At 46.4% G+C, this 23622-nt stretch overlaps 1 protein-coding gene across 1 annotated transcript in view; it reads right to left on the reverse strand.

Annotated features, from left to right (window-relative positions):
- Positions 1-9983, reverse strand: part of LOC131267667 (uncharacterized) — a 60286-nt gene extending 50303 nt beyond the window's left edge. Inside the window, exon 1 of the mRNA XM_058270595.1 lies at positions 8700-9983. Within this exon, the coding sequence (XP_058126578.1) occupies positions 8700-9983 (1284 nt within the window). The remainder of the gene's footprint in view (positions 1-8699) is intronic.
- Positions 9984-23622: the final 13639 nt, after the last annotated feature.

Raw genomic sequence — 23622 nt, forward strand, 5'->3', positions numbered from 1 at the left:
TCGGTATGGAAGCGATTCCGTCGCCACCCGACCGTTTCCTTCATTTACGGTGTTCTTCCCGGAGTTTTCCCCGGATTTAGTGTGCTCCGAGTGGGAGTTTTGGGGTCGGTCGTTGGGCAAGTGGCCAAAGTTTTCCCTCCCTTCCACCATCAACTCCTTCGAAAACGGGAAAGTTCGGGAAACGGGGTTGGCAGGTGGTGAGCGCAATTTTGAGCACTTGTTTTGAAGCTTTTCCGTGACGCTTTTCCATCTGGGTGAACTAAACCCTAGTCGGGGTGGGCGCCACTCCGTCACAGGTTTTGGGGGGGAGGTAATGGTTACAAGAAAATTGCTGTTGGAAGAAGTATTTTTCGCACCGGGATGTCCTTCTCGCCCCGTTTCCGTTTTCGTTTCCGCGCAGCTTTGGTTTTGGGTTCTTCGGAACGTAACGGAACATTTCTCATTTCTTTCACCCACTCCCACTCGACGGAGTGACCCCTGCGGGGTGGAAAGCGTTCCCGTGGTGTCCTGGAAGATACACCGAAACGTTGGTTGGTTACCGCGCCAAGGATAGAGGATGAAATGTGTGTTTGCCAGTGATTTATCGATTTTCAGCCCGCCATGATGTAGTGTTGGTATGTGGCTTTAAATGAAACCAACCGAGCGCAAGACGCGGCCCTTCTGGAGGGAGGTTACTTCAGACCGAGCAGCACCAACGCCACAGTTCGCAAAAACAGACAACCGTAAGGTGGGAGAAAATGGGAGGCCAATAAAGAACTGCGGCTTCGCTTCCGGACGCAGGTGTTCTCGCACGGGGTTGGATTATATTTTCCAATACCGTGTTTGGAAGCGGTTGGCAGCTGCGGTGGGGGCGTTTTATGGGTGGCTGAAAGTAACAGATTGCCACTGAAAAATTGGCTCAAATGAGTGAAATGAGGTTATTGACAAAACGGTTTGCTTTGCCCCGGGAGGGAATCGAATTGTTGCTTTTAATATTCATGACGGACGGCGGGATGCTGCCCACTTGGTTGGAATAATCTTATTACGAGTGTTGTTCATTTGGGAGTGAAGGCAGAGAAGTTCATTTAAGTTGTCTTGCTTCTTTTCCAGAAAGAAACATTTTCTTCATTAGAAGATGTTAATACAACCTTTAAATTAGTTGCAATTAGAGTTGTGTAAATCTGATTCTGATTCATGAATCTGAATGAATCTCTGTCTTATAAGCAACTGATGAAAAGTCACCAGCCAAAAATGGGTTGAGGGACCCTTTTTTTTTTGGCCGAATTCTCAACGCCTATGAAAGAATCGGGGAGATTCATGAAAGATTCATGAAGATTCATTAAGGTTTCGAAAGATTCATTAAGCTTTGAAGATTCGAATCCGCAAAGATTCATGAATCCATCTGAATGAATCTTAGGTGAACGATTCATATGAATGAATCTCGCCAAAAGATTCATTAAGCACAACACTAGTTGCAATACATAATACATTTTGTTGGAATGATTTTCCAGTTTGAAATCAAACAAATAATACGATAAAAAGTCCTTCCTCTCTCTCTCTCTCTACGAAAAACGAAACGAACGAACTGTTAACAGTTTAAACTCCCATCAACAACTTCGTTTCGACAATTTTAGAAAGTTTGCCCTCCATTCGTGTACGACCAAACTGTTGACCGTTCGGTTCGGCCGCGGTTGGGATCCATTCCGATTCGAGTCCGGTTTCGGTTTTTGCTTCGAGGTGTGTTTTTCCAATGATAGCGACACGTTTTTCCCCTTCCACCAAAAGGAAAAGTGTTGATATCGTTGCAAAGAAATAGAGAAAAACAAGCGCCTCTTGATATCTATCAGGGGAAAAAAGAAACATTCATCATTTGAATGTTTTCCGGTTCACACTTTAAATCGGCCGCGAGGGATGTTTTTTCCAACCGATATCGCAAAAGCCGTTAAACTGGTCCCCGAGGAACACTCGAGGGTTTTTTTTCGGGTGTGTGTGTGCTAACCCGGTTTCACTGTTTGAAAATCAATTTTGTACATCCTTTCCCACGCTCGCCCGAAAGCATCAGCTAAAGCGTGGAGATGCACGAGATTGCAACTAAACTCGTTGTTGGAGGTTGGAACGGCCATTTTACCCCCCCCCCCCTCCCTTCCCCTCCTTCTTTCGTCACATGATTTGGCGCCTGTCGACACTTGCCAAACGTGGCACGCCTTAGTCCTTAGTGGAGGGTACGAAGGGTACGTCGTGCGCTCGCTATCGTTCTCACATACGTTTCAACTGGAAGTAGTACAACTCGGGGGGAAAAACAAGCCTCAGCTGGATGGTAGGGATGCAGTTGCGAAACCCTTGGTGTCTGCACTTTGTGGAGCCATTTGCATTTTGCACGTTCTTTCTGTACGTTCCACCGAGAGAGAAGGAGTATTTGATCGACATCGTCAGTCGTCATACACACACACACGGATACAAATTCCGGGCCCCCCCCGGGGAAGAGAAGGACACTTTTTTTATCTCCGCTTTTATTTATCTCTTCCCATCCCAGCTTGCCAGACCTGGCCGAAAAGGTCAAAAGCATGCGGCCTTGTGCATGTCTGACAACGACGACGATGGTGTCAATGTGTGGAACCTCTGCATTCGATGTCCTTTCGACATCCGAATCCATCACGGACGCGAAACACACTGAACTCCACCACGGCGTGTTTGACATGACGTGATCGCAAAACGTGCAATCATAATAAAACGAACAACTCGACATGTGTATGTGCGTTGCTTTTCTTTTTTTGCTTCGTGTGGAAAATGGTTCCTTTTTTTGCTGCTCCGAAACGGGAGTGCCTTTCTCTCTCACACACACACACGCGCTGATGAGCAACACAGGCACGGGACGTGAAAAACGAAACCCAAACACACAACAAAAAACGCGGAGCGCGAATCGTGCATATTAATTGCAATGTTTTGCTCACGCCCATACGAACGGGCGTGCTTTTGTGTGTGTGATTGTGTGTCACCCGCGCGGGAAAGCGTGTCGCGTGTCCTGGCATACGATTGTCTGCTTTTCACGTCGCGTCACATCCTTCCCACCTTACCGAGCATTTTTCCCGCTTTCCACGACGCAAACGAAGGTCGCCTCAAGCTCTGCAAGGCCGATTCCATCCATCCATCCGATACACTCACGTTTCCCGTCCCATTATTATAACTTTTTTTTCTCGCAAACATAGACAACTGCCGCCGGGTGGGCATTTGCTTTAAAAACAAGAAAAAAAAGACAGCTTGCCCGTCAATTCAATCATTCGCCGCCGAATGGAACATAAAACCGACCGTAAAATGTTTCGACCGGCCGCGCCTCCTTGCCGCTTTGAGGTGGAAGGCGAGCGCTGGGGGGGGGGGGGGGGGGTGGGGGAGAGGAGATGTTGCGAATTGTATTTCATTTCATTCGTGCCTTTTTTGCCACAAGCCAGCATCAGAAACTCGCCTTCCGATGACAACAACATCGATATGATTCGCCGTTCGTGAAGTGATGAGTGAAATGTTTTACGGAGGTTGCTCGTTCGCCTGCGACGGAATGAATATGCTGATGCTGACTGGCGAACAGAATGGCCCGAAACTGGAGCAAGGTTCGCCCTGAATGGCGATGTACTGTTCGCGCAGACACTCAGAGCCAGCCGAGAGCGGAGGGGGAGGACAAACGAAACGAAAGAAACATAAAAACGATGCAGGAAGTTACTCTCCATAAAGGAAATAATAGAAGTAGATAAAACAAACCGGAAAACAACTCGCAGATTGGAGAGTAGTGCAGCTTGGAAATCTGTTCATTTCGGTCAGGGTTTTCTGTTTCGGTTTATCTCTTCAAGTTCCGTCGATCTGTCGTTGGTATGCTGCCGAAAATCTCGTCGCCGTCACTTACAGCCCCACAGAGGGAATGGAAATCTGCTGCAGGAAAATCACACACGACAACGCACTCCATTTGTTGGGTGGAGGAAAAGTGTGTACGAGTGTCGCCTTTTATTGTTTTATTTCAATTAAGCCATCACTCGACCATTCGGGTCGTATTTGTGGAAATGCGTTGATTAATTTTATTTTATGATTTTAAATGCATTAACTTATGATTAATTGTAATTTTGATTACAATTAACAACGGTAAGTTATTTCTCTTTACGTTTTCCACAAATTTTTAATTTAGAAGAACGATAGCTTGCTTGCATGCGATAAATCAAGCCGGTAAACGTATGAGATTTTTCACATTTTTCCCCGGGTGGAAAAACTAATAATGTAAACTCACGAACTTCGGGTGGCAGCTGTGACGCAACCCTCACCACCCTCCCTCTCCCCTCGCCCCAACCACGCGGTTCGTTTTGAGTGAAAATCAAAAGTTTAATTAAAACCATTATCCACATTTTTAGCATGACTTCCGGGCTCAAAGCCCAGGTCACTCTTTGCGCTCCGTGGTCAAGCAGTTCCGCAGTACACATTCCCAAAACGGAGCACCGGTTCTTTGTAGAAAGAACTACCGTTTCGTACGCGGGGGGAAAAAAACCTTTCCGTGCAACAATTTTCGAAAGGATCACGCGAAAAGGCTTGTCATCGGCGTTCGCGTTCGAAGCAGCACGAAACGCAAACCGAAGATTAATGCCGGGGCGTCGAGCGCGTGTGTGTAATTAAAGAGACATTAATCACCGGTGGCCGGTCACATTCGTGCCTTCGAGTGCCACCTTTTTGAACTTGACAGGTGAGAACGATTTTTTTTTCTTTTGAACCGTCACCACCGGGGACCAATGATCGAGAATTAATGTGAAGCATTTTACCCCAAACTTGCAAATGACATTTTATTACTGCCCGAGAAAAATCTCTCGAGTTTTCCGCAGAAACGTAGTTCGGTTTTAAAATACACATGAATCTGTGAAAGTTATTTTAATAATCGTTGGGAAGGTAAAACGGATCAACTATCGGTTGCTTCGAGTTAACTTTATACAGATCAAGTGGAACTTAAAAATCAACACCTTATTATGTTAATGTTGGCGAATAATTTCGGTCCACGGTTTGCCTAATGAGGTCACGTAATTTTTGAATATATTCGGAAAAAGGTAGAGTTGAACTACGGTTTCGATGTTTGCTCGCATTGCAAAGCTGTGCAACGCCAGTTCGTTAGCATAAACAGAGCCACGATTTTTGCATGCCACGAGTTCGGAGTGTTTGTGCGGTCTGTCGCAATCAGACGATAATGATTTTGTCAATCCACAACCACGAAAAACACTCGCCCCTCACGGAACTGCATCGAATCCTGGTGCGTGATCGTGATGACTCCACAAATAAAGGAAAGAACGCAAACAAACAGCCGTTAGGAAAGTAGAAGTTCTTTTTCCCTTTTTCGTGTTCGAACTCTCTCGCCCGTCCAGACTGCAAACCGTCTGCGGGCGTCGTTTTATAATTGAAAAAGTTATAAATGTGTTCTGCCGCTTGTCTTCCGTGTCGCTTTAATAACCGGCCCCAGCGACCTTTCGTTCCCGTTTGCGGGAATCGACGAGACGCGACGAGCACCCGATTTTGGTGGTCGAGCCTTTTCTTTTTCGCTTTAGTTCCAGCGAGGCAGTTAGCATTAATGTGTTCCATTTCATTAGAGATCTGCCCCCCGTGGGAAGAAAGAGTTTTCCGCCCCTTCGGACCGGGGGGGGGGGGGGGGGGGGGGGAGGGGGGGGGGGAAGGGAAACCACAACCACAAAGTCGATTCGATGGAAAGCAAACCGTTCGGAACAAGGGAATGCTTTTCGTTCGAGCTTTCGTGTTTTCTGCTTCTTTTCTAGTCGAAAGAACAAAAGAATCTGTAACTTCCAGTAGCTTTTGCAGACATCCTCATGGCGATGGGTTGGGTTGAAAAAGGACCCAGCCCACTTGAGCTTTTCGGAGCAGATTTGTTGCAGAATAGGTCGGAACTGACCTAGACTTTTTCCGGCCCTTGGATGTAATGTTAAGGATGTTATAATCGATTGATTCTGAAAGCATTTCGTACCTAAGATAACTGAGTAAGATAAGAGTGACGAACTCTTATGTTCCTCTGATGTTTTATGTTTTAAAATGTATTCAATGTGCAAAAAAAAATCATTAAAATGTAAATAACTCTGAAGGAAATTAAAGAAAGATAGATTAAAATTAAAATTATCTGATAAGATAAAATACTTTGACTAATAAATTGTTGAGTAATTTTGAAGAAATCTATGTTCAAGCATCAACGTAAATCTATTAAACGAGAGTGGTTTATAACCGTTGATTAAACACCGTTGATCGTATCGTAAAAATATGATCAAAGAAAATTATACTTGTACCCAATATTGAAGATAAACATTCGCTCAATTTCACTTCCCCCACAGACATATCAAATACCACTTTCCACTCGACATATGATCCCCCCCTTGTTACCCATCTTTATGCTTGTGAATACAGTTTTCCATCGCTCCCGAAAACGTATGCCAAAGTCATAAACTTAACGAACCCATCGTGCGCGTTTGGAAATCAAATCGGAAAAGCGCAAAGAAGGAAGGAGAGCGTCGGAAAATGCTACTTCTCCGGGTGCATCCGAAGCTCATTCAACAAAGCGCTGGAGAATCGATGGAAGTGAATTGTTATTCCGTACAATAGATAGTAGTATCCCTTCCCCTCACCACCCACTGAAAAAGAGAGTTTGTCGAGAAATGTGTTCGCCCTTTTCCCCAAAAGCCGGCGGGAATCGGTGATGGAAAATCATTTCACACACAAAGGCTCTCAATCAAGTGAACCATCGAAGCCCCCCCCGGTGCACGCCTTTTCCCCTTTCTCTCTCTCTCTCTCTGAATTGTCTGTTTTAGCCCGTGCTGGAGAACTTTATTACATACCACATAATATGCTCTCATGCAAGCATAAATACATTCAATTACGTGCCGTTCCAACCGAAGGGAGTGAAGCTTCAAGTTCCACTTCCGATTCCGTCCGTGGCTGATTGTAGACATTTTCCTTCCCTGCCATTCTCGAGCTCGTTTTCGTCGGTTCGAACCGGGGCGGCACTTTTTCGAACCCCAGATGTTTGTACTGTCTGTTTGGTGGACGACGCAGGGACAGGAAAAGTGTGGCGGAAAAAGGATGCAGCTTGATTTACGCTAACGAATAAAAACGGCTGGACGGAGGAAGAGCCACGGGGGGTGGAAAACGGTTGTCTTTTCCATGCAACCCTGGATTGTGGTCCCGTTCGGTTTCAATGTATCTTCCACTCCATTCAGCCCATTTATTCGAGTTCGAGAGGAAAGGCTTTCCCTTCGCTCCTGGCTCTGAGTTACGAGTGCCCGGAAAAGCTGTCGATATGCGAACGTTAAGGGAGAACAGGGAGGTGGTGGCCGAAGGCGAAGAAGGCTCTGAACGATGCTCATAATAAACGCCCCACTCGGATAAAGGCGAGGCGATTGCGATTTATCATTTTGATAGCTTTCGATTTTGTCGAGTGTGAATATGTTCGAAAAGTGAGGGCCCCACCATGCCACGGCTTTTTCTTGGGTTTCCTCTCTCGAGAACGCTGTAAAAAGCATCTTACCGCAAAGGCAAGTGGGTAGTGACAGCGTTATGAAGCAGCTTACCGCTTGTGCCCTCAGAACCTTTTCCGGTTTCCTTCCTTCCAGGATGATAAAAAAGCATCGTTTTGCGTTGGATATAATTTTCTGTAAATAGGATACTCTTTCCCGGGGAGAGGGAAAACATCGGCACAGGAGGAGTGTGATGATTTAATATTTTGCACATGTTTTTAAACACCCCCTTCCCCAAGGGGACGAACAGGAGCGATATTGTTTTTGATTATGCACAAATTGGCCGGCCGACTAACATATAGGCCCGATTAAGGGGCGATATATCACAATTACGCCGGGGGAATAATTATAGTAATGTTCTTTTATGGCTTTTGGTCAGGTTTTTGAATAAAATTTGGATTTAGTGGCGCACCAGAAATCATTGGATCTAATGTTTTGTTATGGGGGGTCCGCGACAGCCGAGCGGTAGCGCCGGTTAGAAAATCGGCCCATGAGCGCCGAGGCTCAGCACCTCGACAGCGTGGGTTCGAATCCCAACCGAGACCGGACCCTCCCCTGTACGAGAGGACTGACTATCCACGTACAACAGGGAAACAAGTCTCGTAAGCCCTTAACGGGCAGGTATGACCAAGAGGTCGTTACGCCAAGAAGAAGAAGAAGAATGTTTTGTTATACTCGATTTTCCAAGTTTTTGGAATGTGGCGTTTCCTGATTAATAGACATTAAAGTGTTAGCTAAAAGTAAAATATAGTTTAAGTACTCCAAGATAATAAAATAAGTAATGTCAAAGGTATCAAACAAGTAAACCATCCTCACTAGAACTACACAAACCAGAAAAATGTAACAAAAGTAATGTCCTTGCTGCTTAAGATATCAGAAATGCTTTTACCATTTATACTCATAAATATGTCCTCTTAAACTTGTACAAAGAAGGTCACGTAATTGCGGAACATTGTCTCGCTGTGAATGAATTAATAAATGTACCAAGGTGCCGAACCAACCCGGCTAGAGATTGAGGAGGGAGTTACGCAGTTTGCAGTCGGCAACGACGGGGTTATAAAGTTCATTAAAAATGAAGGTTTAACAAAGAACCCTAATTAGGGTCGATACCTTCGTGGCCCAACGTGGCTGGGTGACTTGCTACGACCTATGACGCGGGACGATGCGATGGACACCTGGAAGCTGCCTTACCTCGAACTGATCACAGGTACAGACGCCGTACTGGCGATGTTCGCACTCGCAGCAGTAGTAGTCGTCCCACTTGGTCTGCGCGTGGCCGGGCGTGGTGGTCGTGGTCGAATGCCCACCGCCCCCACCACCACCACCGTTCGGCACGGGCGGGAAGAAGACGTCGTCAGGATGGTACCCCTGGTGTCCGGCGGCGTTGCTTATTGTCGTCGTGTTGTAGAAGTGCTCCTCGTACGGATCGAGCTTCCGGCCCCGATAGACGCTGCACTTCCGCTCGAGGGTGCCGGGCGTGGGGCTGGTGAGTGGGAGCGCCTCCTCGTCGTCCGTCAGCGCCAGCGGTTTCAGCCCGAGCCGCCCGGCCGGTGGCGTTGCTTGCGGCGTCGCCGGTGTGATAATGATCGGATCGTCCGGTATCTGCAGTGTGAGAGGTTGCGTGAGCTGCTGCTGCTGCGGCTCCAGCTCGTCGTCCTCCCGGTGGTGGTGCGGCCCTTTCTGGCCCGGGCCACCCGCCGCCAGCTGCTGGTGCGAGTAGTGCACGTGAAACCCGTGCGGATGCGGATGCTGATGCTGCTGATGCTGGTCGCGATTGTGCGCCTGCAGAATGTGAAGCTGCTGGTTCGGCTGATGGTGGTCTCCGCTGGCCGCCGCGAGGTCCCCGAAGCCTCCGAGTGTCGGCGATTGTGGAGGCGTTAGGTCTGCCTGGGCCTGCGAAACGAGCGGCAGCGTGGCGGTGGCGGACTTTGTCAGCTGCTGACGACGCACCAGCTTGTCGTACTCGCGGAACCCGGTCGGTTTGGGCAGCGGAGGGAAGGAGGCACCGTGGGCTGGATGTTGGCCACCAAGACCACCAGCGCCTCCGTGTAGGTGACAAGCTGCCCCATGTGGAACCGCTCCACCCGCTCCGTGATGATGATGATGATGGTGATGGCCATGTCCTCCAAAGTGCGGTCCATGTCCGTGAGCTGCTCCAGCTCCGGCTGGGCCGGCCACTGCCGCACACGGTGCTTCGCTTCCGAACCCGAACCGGGGATGCTGATGGGGTTGATCCGACCCCGGAATGCTGGTGTAGCCGGCGCTCAGCTTCCGGTGGTGCTGATGGGGCGCCCGCAGGTACGACGCCGGCAGCTGATGGAACGGCTTGCTCTTGGTCGGCGTCGAGGCAGCCTTCGCCGCGAGCTTCTCCCGCAGTATCTGCTGGTTGGTGGCCTTGTTTTTCGTGTTCTGCGCCGCCTGCTTCTTGCGGGCCTGGCGTGACGCCAGCGAGGCGCCACCTGCTGCTGCATACATCTTGCGCTTGCGCTTCTGCCCAGCACGTACTGCACTGTTCGGCGCTCTCTCTACTAAGTTCTGCTACTACTACTACCACCACCGGCAACGGCCCCGACACAGTGTCGCATCCACAACAATAACAACAACAATGGCAATAACAACAATGATAACAGCAATAATAACGACGACGACGATGGCGATGGCGATGGCGATGACGAAGGAGCTAGAGAAATGGTGTTGATTGCGCTGCTAAAACGCGAACTTGTTGCAAACTGACGTCTTGTCAAACTCGCCGACGCTTGCTTTGCGAGTGACGTTTCCTGACGCTCGCGCTCCTTCCGGTCTACTACGATGTGATCGAGTTGTGTGTTAGTGTGTAGTTGGAAACAGCACGAAGACAGCAACGGCGGGAAGATCGAATGATAATGGGGATATTTCAAGGATAGTCAAGTGTCAGGGATTTACGTTGTTCAAGGCGGAGGAATTTAGTGTGACCGTGTATTTTTGTTTTGCTTTCTTGATGTGGACTATAGTACGGTTAGTAGTGAACGAGGTTAACCACTTATACGCTTTGCAGCACACTTTGGATGCGCTTTGAATCCTACTCGATAATAGGCTCTTGCTTACTGATTGCTTGATCAATTCACGTTTGCACATACACAGAAATAAGTTGTTTGCTGCTTGTTTTTACTAGCTTGTTTCAGTTATAGACGGCTTTGGTTGATTTTTCCTCACGAAACTGCCCCCTTTCCCTAGGAGGCGATGGCTACGCTTACACAACACACACACATACACACAGCTTACTACTTGCACACACACACATGGAGGAGATACGCTTAAACACAGACGATTTGACCTATCGTTTAGAGTTTTAGTTAGTTTTTAGTTGAGTTGCTCTTAGAACAAGCAACGCGGCGCTACGAACTTTCCTTCGGCTTTTGTAGACAGTTATCAAAAAATGTTCGGTATCGTGCACTAGGTGCGTGATCGTAACGTTTAGTTAGCTTAGGGTGGTAGGGTTTAATATTTACGAGTTAAGTTACGTGTGTGTTTACTTATTGGTGTGTATGTTATCGGTAGTGTGGGATTGGTTGCAGAGTTTCGTTTGCTTCACACTAAGCTAAGACGCCAAAGCGAAGGGAGCAAGAAAAAATCTCACTCACTTCCTTTCTGTTTCGCTCCCAGCCCTAGCTATACGCTTACTTATTTAGTACCTTAGGGGTGATTTTAATTTCATGCTAGTACCTCCAATAAGGATTCGAGTGGGCTTTGTTACAAGTATGTGGAATGATGTGTTACACAGAAGGCTTCAAGAGGAAAGACGGTTCTGTTCGGTTCCCTTTTTTGCAGATCGCGCGTCTCAGAACCGACTTTCTGTCTCCAGAATAGACGATTAGTACACCGTGTGGGAATCAGCTACGTTAAACGGATGGTTAGAGTATGGTAAAGTTCACATCCAGCGGTCCTACAGAGCTGACACACTCGCACATTCGCAGGACAGTCAAAGCTTCTCTAGTGAGGATAAGAAACGATACAAAACCGGACCGAATATGCACCACCGTTCGATGTGTGTGTGGGTTTGTCTTGCATTCATTTGGTTTTCGATATAAGCCCGCTTAGGTTTCGTTCGTTTTGCAGCTTACTGTATTGAGTATACGTTTATGTATTATTCCATCAAACACTTCCTACAACATTCAAACTACCTAGATATAGATTATAGCTTGGACTTGGTTTTTCCCGTTCGTTTTTCGCCGCTAGTACGAGTCCGTTTTTCATTTATTGATTTGTGGGAAACCAGCAAACCGGTTCATTCCCGATTAAATTTTCCTCTCTTACTCAATGTTTGCTCTATTTCCCCACGAATAACGAATCCTAACCTAACAAACCTAATCGCCCGGTATCGGTCACTGTTTGTATAAAACAATCGCCAAAAAATACTTCCTCACCGTTACCGAGTTACGCCGACCCGGGGGGAATAGTTTTTCCGTTTTTCCTCCCGTTTTCCGTTAGAAAACTGCTTCACTCATCGGCGACATAATATGTGTCTGGGTGTGGGTGTGCGTGTGGATTACAAAAAAACGCGGTAACAAATATAGCTAGTAATAAGAATGCAATGTTATGTTTAGTTCAATACTCAACTCCTTGAGTTCTCCTCTTGGCTCTGGAGTCTGTGAAACATTTGTACAGATCCGTCCAGCCCGATATTGCGATATTGAATAACTAAAACAAAACAACTATCCTTGCATGCCTTTCCTTGTAAGCATGTCCAAAATTCAGTTCACCCTACCTTTCTGTCATCTGGCCGCTCCTCGAACGGTGTCTATCATTGGGTTATCTGGTTTGTTTGATTTGTGTCGTTTCGTTTCAACACCGGGCGCAACGCACGGAGTTCTGGCTTGCGTCCATTTTGTTTTCCATATGGTTCACCATTTCATTTCATTTACCGATCGGAAACCTAACGACTCCTAGTGGTTTGAAGTTTTTTCAGTAATCCTTTTACTTTTTACTTTCCTTACCATTGCTTTCGACCGATTGACTTTAAATAAAACGATCCTTACGCTTCCTCTGGTGCCAGTTTTGCAATCGTCTACAACAGTAGTTATTTGTATTAGTCACATTCTGATGCGCATAATTTAACACCCCCCCTACTTTTCTCTTGCCACCACGTTTGTATTGCGCTTCCCGGAGTACTTGCCTCGAAAGGACGTTTATTTTGCCCTATTCAATTCAATTGCGCCACGTCGTGTGACTTGTTTGCCGTAATAATGGCCGCACGCGGTGCACGGCGGAGCTAAATCACATCCGTGCCATTAAAATGCTCGGTCGTGTGCTTTGGTCCGAGCCGGTCGATGCGTTGGTCAATAGAATCATATTTTCATATGCCATTGCCGAAATGCGATCGCGCGTATGTATTTGTGCACGGCTGCTTCCTGCACGCCAGCGATCATTTATCATCGAACCTCGTTCGTTCGTTCGGAGCAATTGTTTGCGACTATGTTTCCGGCCGGATTCAACGGACCGTATTCTGATTTGTGCGTTTGGTTGGGTTCGCCCCGCTTTTAACGTCCCTTTCTCGCAACAGTCTCGAGCAAAACGTTTCGTTTAATCTTGTCAAGCTAGCAATGTGTTTTGTTTTTCTTTTAAATCTACCACAACCTCACACAACTGTTGCAAACTCCTAACAAGAAAACGGGCTACAATTCCTCGCTGCTTATATTGTCGTGGTTCACATCGGTTCCCGCAACCTGCTTCCGAAATGTAAGATTTCTTTTTCATACAAAATAAAACTAATCAAAAACATCCAAAATTTTCCAAGTAATAAAAATGTCTCTTCGCTCACAGGAGAGAGACGGAGAGTGAAGCGTACACGCGCGCGATTGCTTATATGTTTTTGGTGGTTTGCTGGAGCCGGAAGGTCTGTTAACGTTTTTTCTTTACCGATGCGTCTAAATAATCTGCTAACACACTCCTCCTCTTCTTTTTCTCTCTACTCTTTGTTTTGATTGGTGTAAAAAAAGTACTGACAAAAAATTGGACGTTTTGCGGAACTGAAGCACTTTTACAAAATACCTGTACTTTTGCGCATTATGCAATTCTTAGTGCAATCTTTCTCCGTTTGTTTCTCTCTCTCTCTCGATAAAATCGCGATATCGTTTGTATTTTTGCTTTGCAGGTATGTTTCTCTTTCTTCTCCTTTGAATCTCCTTTGAAGCGTATTGATTTCCACTCACGATATCCCGTTTCTGAAACTCCGTTCATCCAAAACACACTAATTCTAGCTTCATTTGGTTTATCTGAACTCCGTTCATCCTGTTTTGGGCAGGGATTATTTATGGTATTCTCTTACTTAAATCGATTTGCTAAATGGCTCGGTTGTTTGCTTGAACCGGTTGAACCGGTTTTGAGGGTGATAGTGGTGCTTTTTACAGCAAGGGGTTCATTCTCGTGCCCTTATCGTAAGCGTGTAAGTGATTGTTCGTCTTGGGTGGTATGGGAAGGTATTGGTAGGGATTGATTTTTTTTTCCCCCGGAAAAGGGTTTCGGGAACACTCGTCGCCAAACCGTTGCCGTCCTTTTGCTGCTTCCAGGTTCCGCTTTATGTTGAAGGAACTCCACTCTGAGGCTGTGGAAAGGGAAGGAGTGAAAGATAAATATACATTCGTTTAGTACTACGGACTGCAAACTGCGTAATTTTGGTGTTACCGGTGGAGGTTGGGGTAAAGATATGGCGCCATCGACGATAGTTTTATTAGACTAAATTAACTTCATTGCATCCAAGAAGGTAACATACGCTTTTTTAAGGATTTGTTTGTGCTAACAAGGGGCCCAATTTTTGTTGTGGGTCTTTTTCACCCCTACAGCAATGGTTTCATTGAGCAGTTTCATATCGATTCCTTGAGTGGCACACGAATTACCCTGCTACAACCTAATCGTCCGCTCTCGTTACCGCATTCAATGTTCCAGCAGTAGCAGTAAGCAGCTTTTGGCGGTGGTGGTGTGTAAATAAATCAAAACAGCCGAACTCTCTCCCTCCTTGTTGCCAAGTGCCCTTAAGAACCCACGGGGGTTTGCCGAGTGGTCACCTCTTTTGTAACCTCTAGCATGCCAAAACAGAAACGTTGAAACGAGAAAAAAATCAGCCTGGCCATAGTCCATAGTCCCACGTGCCACGTCACGTACCCATCAATCGTACCGGTTGGGCAGCTTTATGACCGCTATTTGGAACAAGCCCGCTTGGAGAAGGGGGGAGAGAAGAAGAGGTGACGTTGTAGTTTTCTTTTTCCCGATGTTTTCAGCTACTTAGCGCAAATGAGTGGAGGGTGAGAGAAAAAAAGGCGATGAACCCATCGCACATGCTCCGATGTCGTCACCATCGTCATCACTTAATGTGGCTCTTGTCGAGACCAACTGGGCCCGTTTTTCGGGAGTCGGGCACGGTGGCGGGGGAAATTGGGTGCCGGATCATATCATGAATAATGAATATTGTTCACACGCCGACGTCGCTGGCCACAAAGCCCGGACCTGCTTTTGGCGCTGGTGGAATCTAATTGAAGCCCGTACGAAGGAAGAGACGCCGGATGGAGAAAATCGGAAAGCCCCGACGGTGGTACAACAAACCCACACACACACACACACATACACACACAACCGTACATACGCACGCATGCGGAACAAAAATAATAATACAAATTGAGAGACCACGGGCAAGTTGTTAGGAGAATTTGTGCTGAATGACGAATTTTGATGAGTTTTCCCCCACGTTGGAATGGGAAAGTGGGGTGGGGAAGGGGCGGTGGAGGTTGGGCTGAACGATGTAAAAATTAACCCTTTGCACGATGAGGAGGGTGGGAGAATCAGACGGGGGCCGAGCAAGAAATCAATATTCGGCCCGCGAAACTGTAATAAATATTGCTTCCGGCAGACATGGCCGTGCGTCTTTGTGAGCGATTAGTTTTCGGCGAGAGACCGAGGGAGAAGAGGGTGAGACAAAAAGCTGTCTGTATGTTGGAAGGCGATGGTTCATTTATTTTTGCATTGCACTGGCCACGAGTTATCAACCGATGCAGCTGTCCGAGTTGGAAAAGTAACACGTAACTTAACTAGTGATCATAAAATGAGATGAGTAAGTTGATCCAGATCTGACTTGGGATCGATCCTTCGAATCCAATCTGAATCCTGGCTGTTGAAGTGGTTCGTGTATTCTGGATTTGGATTCGTGATTCCTAAAGGTTATGAATCCCTGAAGACTGTGGGATATGAATCCAAGGGATCTACATATGTAACCTGGTTCAGAATTCCAAGGGCATTTAATCTGGATCTGGATTCAAAGGAATCCAAAACAGATTTCTGGATCCGAGCTCCAAAGGATCTGAATCCGCATTCGGAATCAATCGCAAGGAAGCGAAATTCGAGGATTTTAACAAGATGGGATATGAATCTGTATGCTGGATCTGAATCCCAGGAGATCTGAATCTTAATCCAGTTTCTGGATCTGGTTCACCAAATGGATCTATGGCATACGAATCTGGATTCTGGATCTAAATTCCAAGAGATCTGAATCGATACTTTTTCTGGATCTGTAAGCCAAGGGATCTGAATCCAGATTATGAATCTAGCTCCTCGAAGACCTATCCGACCAGGGATCAAATCTCTCCGGCCAGGGATCAGATCCAGAATCTTATCCAAATACCATTGTGCTTACTCAGAGAGCTGTATTCAAACCATTTTCTTTGATTTAGCTCAGGTAGGCGTTTTTGATACCTGATGGCGTTATTTAACGTACTCAGGTGGTGAGTGGTAAAAGCCAACGATCGAATAAACTGTCCAACTCATTAGCTACAGCCAGCAGTCCGGTAGGTGTTATGGTTAGTAGGTCCAGGTTTTTACCACGGATAAAGATTTTAGTCCTTCCCAATCCGGTCGCGTTCACTCGCTCGTGGGAAGTGTTACGTAAACGCTCGCAAAACACGAGTTTGACGCCGTTAAACCCTTACTCGTTAATAATTACTCGCTGAGGGTGAGGTGAGGCGAATGATGTTAGACGAGGTGGAGTGACTTAGCTCATTAAAAAGTCCCGGAAAAATAGCGGCTGATGTTTCAATGTTAATTCTCATGAACAGCAACACATACACACGCACACACACACATAATGGAGGCCACAACTATTTCCCGGAGCTTTCCACAAAGCGGCTTCCTAACTCGGGCAACCGATTCTCGTCACTCGTCGGGAACTCTTGCAACCGGAAAGTCTTCCACGTGGGATTGTAACGAGCTGCAAAGTTTCGCAACAACGATATTGCTTTCAACCGAGCAAAAGGGAAGGGCGGAATGAATCGGAAAACTTTGGCCAAAGTTTTGCGCCTCCAGATTGCCTTAGTTTCATGAGGCCTTCTCGTGCCTGCGAGGAAGAGGAGCATTGAGTGCCGTGCGAGTGCACTCGTCGTCCTGCCGACGTCGTGATAGCAACGAAATGAGTAAAACTTTCGAAACCATCGAAAAATGTCACCGGCACTCGAAAGTAATGGATACTTTTCTGGTGTGTTTCTTGTTCGCGAGTTGTAGCTGTGTGGGACGAAGGACATTAAACGACTGGTAAAGGTCATGGAAGAGAACTTTTTTTTTTCAACCAAACCTTCATTCTGATCCTTTCGGATGGGGTTTTAGTGGTGAGTCACGTGTTTGTTTCGTGATGTCTGGATTAATAGCCATTGATCCATTCGATTCATTTGTGATAGAGTGTTCTGAAGATTAGTATTCCTCCTTCCTTATCGCTTTCTCTCTGTTTCAGAATATTGACGACTTTTTCCGAATGCTGGAAGCAACTCGTTTTACCAGCACGAGAGCGAACGTTTTACATCCGGCAAAACTGTCGTAAAATCGTAAACTGCATCCTTCTTCTCTTTAGCAGACACAGCTTTTCCCACTGGTCGCTGCTTTCCCAACCGATGCCGTGTTTTATTCTTCCATTTCTCTTCCCCATTTTGCTGAAACTTCTCAAAATTAAGTTTTGAAAGTTAGCAGCTGATTTGAGCTCCTCCGAAAGGAGGGGGATCAAACATGAGCCGGGGTACTTAAACTTAAGCGCCCGAAAGCTCAGGCTGTGCCCGGAGCGTCCTCCATCCTAGGGCGAGAGGCCGGATTTTATGATGGCCATTTCGAAAGAACCGAAAGTAGAAATGGTTAATCACGGGCTTTCATGGTCGCAGCCTCATCCTTTTTCTCGCTCATCTAGCAACACTCTGTTGGCTGTGGTAAGTTTTGGAATAATTTGTGCTTATTATCTTGTGAAAATGGAATTAAAAGTCGTTGTTTTTTTTCGTTGGTGTTTGAAGACTCGTTTGAGTAATGCTTTTTTTTGGGCTCATAGGGTAATACTCATGCTTCATGCCCTTTTTTATTCCCCTACCAAATTTAATTTGATGCCCTTATTAAAATGATCCTTGACCGAATTTTAATTTTGACAAATCAGGAAGATTTACCCGTTTCGGAAAAAAGAAGTTAATGATCAAAAAACTCAAATGTTTTTGTCGATAAAAGCTCCCAAAAGCAAATCAAAGCTAATGAAATCAGTTTTTAAACGATCCTCAAATTAAATTGTTTCCCGAAAATAAGAAACAGCTGGTTGGAAGTAAAATAAATTTAATCTCCACCGATGCAGGTCGTGATATGTTTACCAAACTCTCGTTGAATCGACGAAACGAGTGTGAAAAACTATCAGAAAACCTTGTTGAAATCGATAAAAGTCTTAGCAAGAACAAGAAATCTAAATTCAAAAGAAAAAACAAAGTCAATGCATGCAGCTGGGAGGCCAAAATAACTACTTTAGTTGGCGCCACTAGGATGCCGTTCTGACCCGGCATGTTTTTGCCCGGACTTTGCCGTGTCTTTCGCACCGGCTTTCTTTCTTTCTTTCGAATTTTTATTTAAAAACCCAAATCCAAGCAGAATCTCGCAATTGCGATTGCGTCTGTGGACCGGCTTCGATCGGAGAACTGGAAAGTGGGTGTCGATAGTGCATCGGAGAGAGGTGGGTAAAGAATCTGATCACTGTTACGTATGGCCCTTTGCTTGCCACCTACCCGTCTTCCTCTCTCCCCCTTTTGCGATCGCTAAATCGCTCGTGTCGCTGTCGTGAGCGTGGGCCAACTTTTCGTTTTCATTCTATCACCATTTCACACCGGCAGGAACTTCCTTTTTCTTTCCTCCCGCACCATCTTATTTTCCCTCGGAGCCGGATGAGCTTCTTCCTGGTTCCTTTAAATCATGTGCATTTCTGATTTATCTTCCGGCCCTGAGGGAAAGAAAAATGCACTCGCAAGAGGAAACTCGAGCACACCAACAAATACACGGGGAGGAATAGAGGAAAAACCTAAATGTGTGTAAAGCGGTGAATTGTGAATTGTGGAGATTTTCCTCCTCCGGGGTGGGAAAACTTGGAAGCGGAAGAAATACACAGTCCCGGGTAGCATCCTCCCTTTTAAGGGTGGTGGGCGTGTTGAACTTCCGGCCCGGGAAAGGTCCTGGGAAAGTTTCCAAAATAAAAGTTGCACTTCTTGTGTGCGCTCCCTCACGCTGCCCCTCCCCTATCGTTTCCTGGTGGCATCGAAAGCGCACGATTGAGCATCACCAACACATGCGAAATCTGGCCCGCAATCGTACACAGGCACACGTACTTCTTGTGGTGTTGAAAGATCGAACGGGGCACGGAAGGAAAGTTTTCCTTTTTTTTTTGTTTCTTGCACCAGAAAAAACGAGATGCATCTTTGAAGCTACAGGCCAGGCGGGGGCGATAGATAGTCGGAAAAATAGCTCGACAGACACACTGGCTGGTATTTTGGCCTTCCCCCTTCCCACCGTAGGAAAATCCTTTTGCGTAGGAGTCGTATCCGGGTAGTGGGATTTAGAGACTGTCTGACGTCGGCGCTCAGGGTGCTGTCCATGCTATCGGGATGCAAACCTCACGATCGATCGTGGGCCTGCCCAGATCACCGAGCCGCTGGTGTGCCACAAGTTATCCTTGGCAAGCGCATTCTCAAACCCCACCTTCGGAAGGATGCTTTGATTTGAAAATCTTTGATTCCGGCCAGAAAACAAGAGCAACGTTGTTTTTTTCTTTCTTTAACCTGAACCTATTCCATTGCATCGATTCCCAACCGGGAAGTTGGTGTTCTTTTTCTGAGCAAACGAATTTAAAATTATCAATGGACGGACCGATCAGAACTACGAGAGCTCATTGGAGATGGTCGGAAACGTTGCCACATTGCAAACGAACGAGTTGGGCCCACAGACCAGAAATGGAAATGTTTCAATTCGCTCGGTTTCTTTTTCGACGTGAAAAGTTGAATAGTTTGATGAAATTGTCAGGTGACCTTCCCAGAGCTCGTAACCAGCGTGCCGCTTCAGCGTGTTGATTCTTTCGGCCAGCACTGTTACCAATCGATTCTTGTGGTATGTTGTGTAGCACTCGATGGAGACGCCTGGTGTTTTGTGGAAATGGAGGCGCCTGGTGTTTTGTGGAAATGGAGGCGCCCAGTCTTTCACACCAATTTGTTTCGTTGGAATAAAAACAACACTTTTGCATTGAATTATTTTTTAGTTTTCACCCGAAAAAGGCAACGAAAAGTAACCATACTGGATTAACTCCCAACTCACAAGTGACCTACATTTTCTGTCGTGTTACTAGGAAATAACGGGGACGCTTCTAACTTGACGCCCACGTTTTAATTTCACGCGCCACCTCCAATAAATCAACCATACCGCAAAAGCCAAACCACGGTGGCCGATCAGCCATCGATTTTGGTCCGCGGTTACCGTTGACGGTTCGGTATCAGAGGCGGCCAGCGTCAGCACCGGCCAACGAAATGAAACCAAAATAAATGTGAATAAAACGTTAACGTCGTATCGTGACTTCGTCGGGGGTTTTCTGGTTCGGTACTTTCAACACCGACGGACGCAACCGCCAACCGATAGATCATAGACAAGAGCAAAACTGGGGAATGAAAATGTCACACAAACCATTGGCGACGTCCCGAGCGAACCTATTTCTTCAATTGCTTCGCGTAAGCATGATTGTTTCGATTTGGTTGTGTTGTTGGTTTTTGTTTGTTTCGTTTTTCCCTTTTTCGCTATTTGTGGTGGGTTCCAAACGAGATTCCAAGACAAGACAAGGTGAAGCCGACGTCCTTCGCAGCGGGAACCGATTGTCGCAATTTTGCTCTCCCGTCGTGAAGAATTGATTTCGGTAATGAATTTGTGCACCACCCCCCCGCAGTCTTCCCACACACTGTCGGGCTGGGTGGACCTTTTTTCCGAATGCGGGAGGGAAAACCACACCGAACTGAAAGAATTACATTATCCCTGACCACGAGCGTGTCTCACGGCAGGAGGGAAAAGGCAGGTCCAACTGCGACATCTTTGATGTCGTTTGTCAAATGCCCTGCTCGACATTTCCACACCCCCTCCACCAACGCACCCACACTACTGCTGCCACGAAGCGACGACGGCGGGACATTTTGTCGCAATCGGAATCTTTTCCAACCGGTACGATGCGACGACCGTTTGGAGGACATTTGCTTTATTGCATTCATTTCGTTCATTCCTTCGATTATTTATGTCGATTTTGACCAACGGTGGTGGTGTTGGTGCCTCTGACTAACTCTCTCTCTCTCTCTCTCTCTCTCTCGATCTACTTCCTTTTTTTCGATCCAGCCCTTCGGTTAAAATGCTTTCCTTTGGCTGAAGTTGATGTTTATGTTTCTCGTACCGTTTCCCCCGTTTTATCGACTTGGTGTGCCGTTAATGTGCGCGTGCTAAAGTTCCAACCCCGGTGCGTTGAATCCTGTAAAAGTTTAATAAAGCTTTGCTTTGACTCGCGCCAGGTATGGGCGTGAGAGATTGAAGAATTAAATTACAGGCCGGTCATAAAATTTGCAGGACCAGCCACCAGCGAAATGAATCTCAATCAGGTGTTTTCCCGTTTTGATCGATATTGGGAAAGTTTTTGGCGAAGAAATTTATCTCTCCTCCGCCTTTTTGGCCGCATGGATCTGGACGGAAGGGGCAGGGAGTAGCATTTCCCTACCCATGTTCGCACGTGTTATCCACTTCGAACACTCTGTGCTGCCGTTGAGTTCCAATGACGCTGTGGCTTTGTGTGTGTGCGGAGAGATTTAACGATCGATGCCGTACCGTTGTCATAAATATTTTGTCTTGATTTTCCCTCTCCCAGCTGGCAGCGGATGGTTCTTTGGTTTAAATTTATCGTCTTCGTTCCGATGGATAACGGGGAGACGGATTTTTCCCGGAGGAATGGTATGGTACGGCCCGGTCACGGTGATTCTGCTTCGTTCCGGGCATGAATGTTGCTGTCGATTTTGGGAAGATACGAAGAACGGGAGTAAAAACTTTCCCTAGCAGAGGCGTAATGCAAATTCGAAAGCTGCAAGCAACGCAAGGAGAGAATTTGTTAATTTGACATTGGGCTCGTCGTACGGCGCAACACTTGAAAATTGGTGGCTTCGAGAGGAGAATGTTTATTTGACTAAAAAAATAAAAGGTCGTCGTTAGTCTGGTCCTAATCCAACCACGTCTGGAAGGCACCAGAACCGAAATATAATCAGCTGTTTTGTAATTGGATTTGCATTTTTTTTTTCAAGCAAAACATTATCTAATGTGATCCAGCCCGAGTTTTAGCGACGGTGTTGTTTTTAAATAGGGATTATTAATTCACAACGAGATTGTATTCAAATCAAACAGAACTGAATATCAACGCCTTTCAAATTGGTTTGAAAACCGCCTTCAGCCTGTTCAAATAATCGAACCATTACGACACTGATTAGAGAAGGTCAAAACTTGCCAAGTAAGACAAATATTTTCTCAAAGTTTTCCTTCTTTTTCCCGTATGATTTCCAGTATGAGATCCACTTTTATTGGATATCCTTTTCGACAGCACGAAGAACAATATCGCTTTTCAATGAGTGCTAGATAAAATTCAATTAGGTTTAAGTTACGCAATAAAATCATTGCCTCACAAACCTTCCCGTTCCCTTCCCCAGGCGTCGAGTGTTCTAGACATTGTGAAACTTCTCACATTACCATCCCGGGTCCGAACCGGTCCTGGCTTCTCTCGGGGTCCCGTAGAGAGAACGATTCTAACGACTTGACAGATTCGACGGGCGATGAAGTGCCGGGGTCGGGCCGGCACTGAGATCCACCGCAAACCGAAATGATAGAAAATGCAATTTCATTAAGGACCCCCGTCCATCATATCCAAGAGCGGGCGGCGAAAGAGTGTCCGCTGGAAAATGAAGGGCTCGGAAGAGTGCACACTCGGAGGAAGTTTCCTTTTTGTTTTAATAATGAAGCCCCGGCTTCAATGTGCTGCATTGCCTCGGGGACTCAATGTCTGGGAAAAGGTTTGACTACCATAGGGTTTTTGCTGTGCTGCCCTGTGCCTGCCTTTGGGGAAAAAGCGGTGGAAACTGCCACTAGGACAAGTGGTGGAACTGGCGGTGAATTTTATGATGTTGTTTCTCTGCGCCATAAAAAGCAATCAACATTTCTTGCCACAGTGTATTGCCCTAGTCGCAGGTGCATGTGCGTGCTTGTGTGTGTGTATGTCTGTTTCCGTATCTGGAGATGCTTTTATTAAGTTCTTACTATCCACGCAAAACGACGGTGGAAAGTTGCCTTCCCCAGGACCGGAACTACTGCAAAAGACGGCACTCATAATGAGTCCGTAGGAAATCGTAAAACTCGAGAAAATCATAACAGAACCACAGACCCCAAAATGGCCAGAACGTAATGGGGAGGGAAAAGAAAATTTCCCCCCAGCCGCTACGAAGAAGAAAGATATCAGAAACAAACATGCTTTGGCTTTCTCTGTAATTTCCAATCGTGTGTGGAGTCCAGCTTGCTGCAGGACAAAACGGCTTAGGAAAATTCACCCCATCAGACACACACACAGACTCAAACATTTCTGGGCAAGATTTTTGCGGTCAACCGCAAAGGCACGCCTAATGTGGTTAGCTTGTCGACGCTCGTTGTGATTCTTTTTGTGATAAAAAAGGGTTAAGAAAAGTGTTTTTTGCCGACCACCGGAAACCGGATTTTCGAAGCAATCGAGTGAATGTTGGTTGCCGGTTTCGGGAGGGGTCTT

The sequence above is a fragment of the Anopheles coustani genome, chromosome 2 (genome assembly GCF_943734705.1).
Source record: "Anopheles coustani chromosome 2, idAnoCousDA_361_x.2, whole genome shotgun sequence".
In the NCBI taxonomy this organism is placed as follows: domain Eukaryota; kingdom Metazoa; phylum Arthropoda; class Insecta; order Diptera; family Culicidae; genus Anopheles; species Anopheles coustani.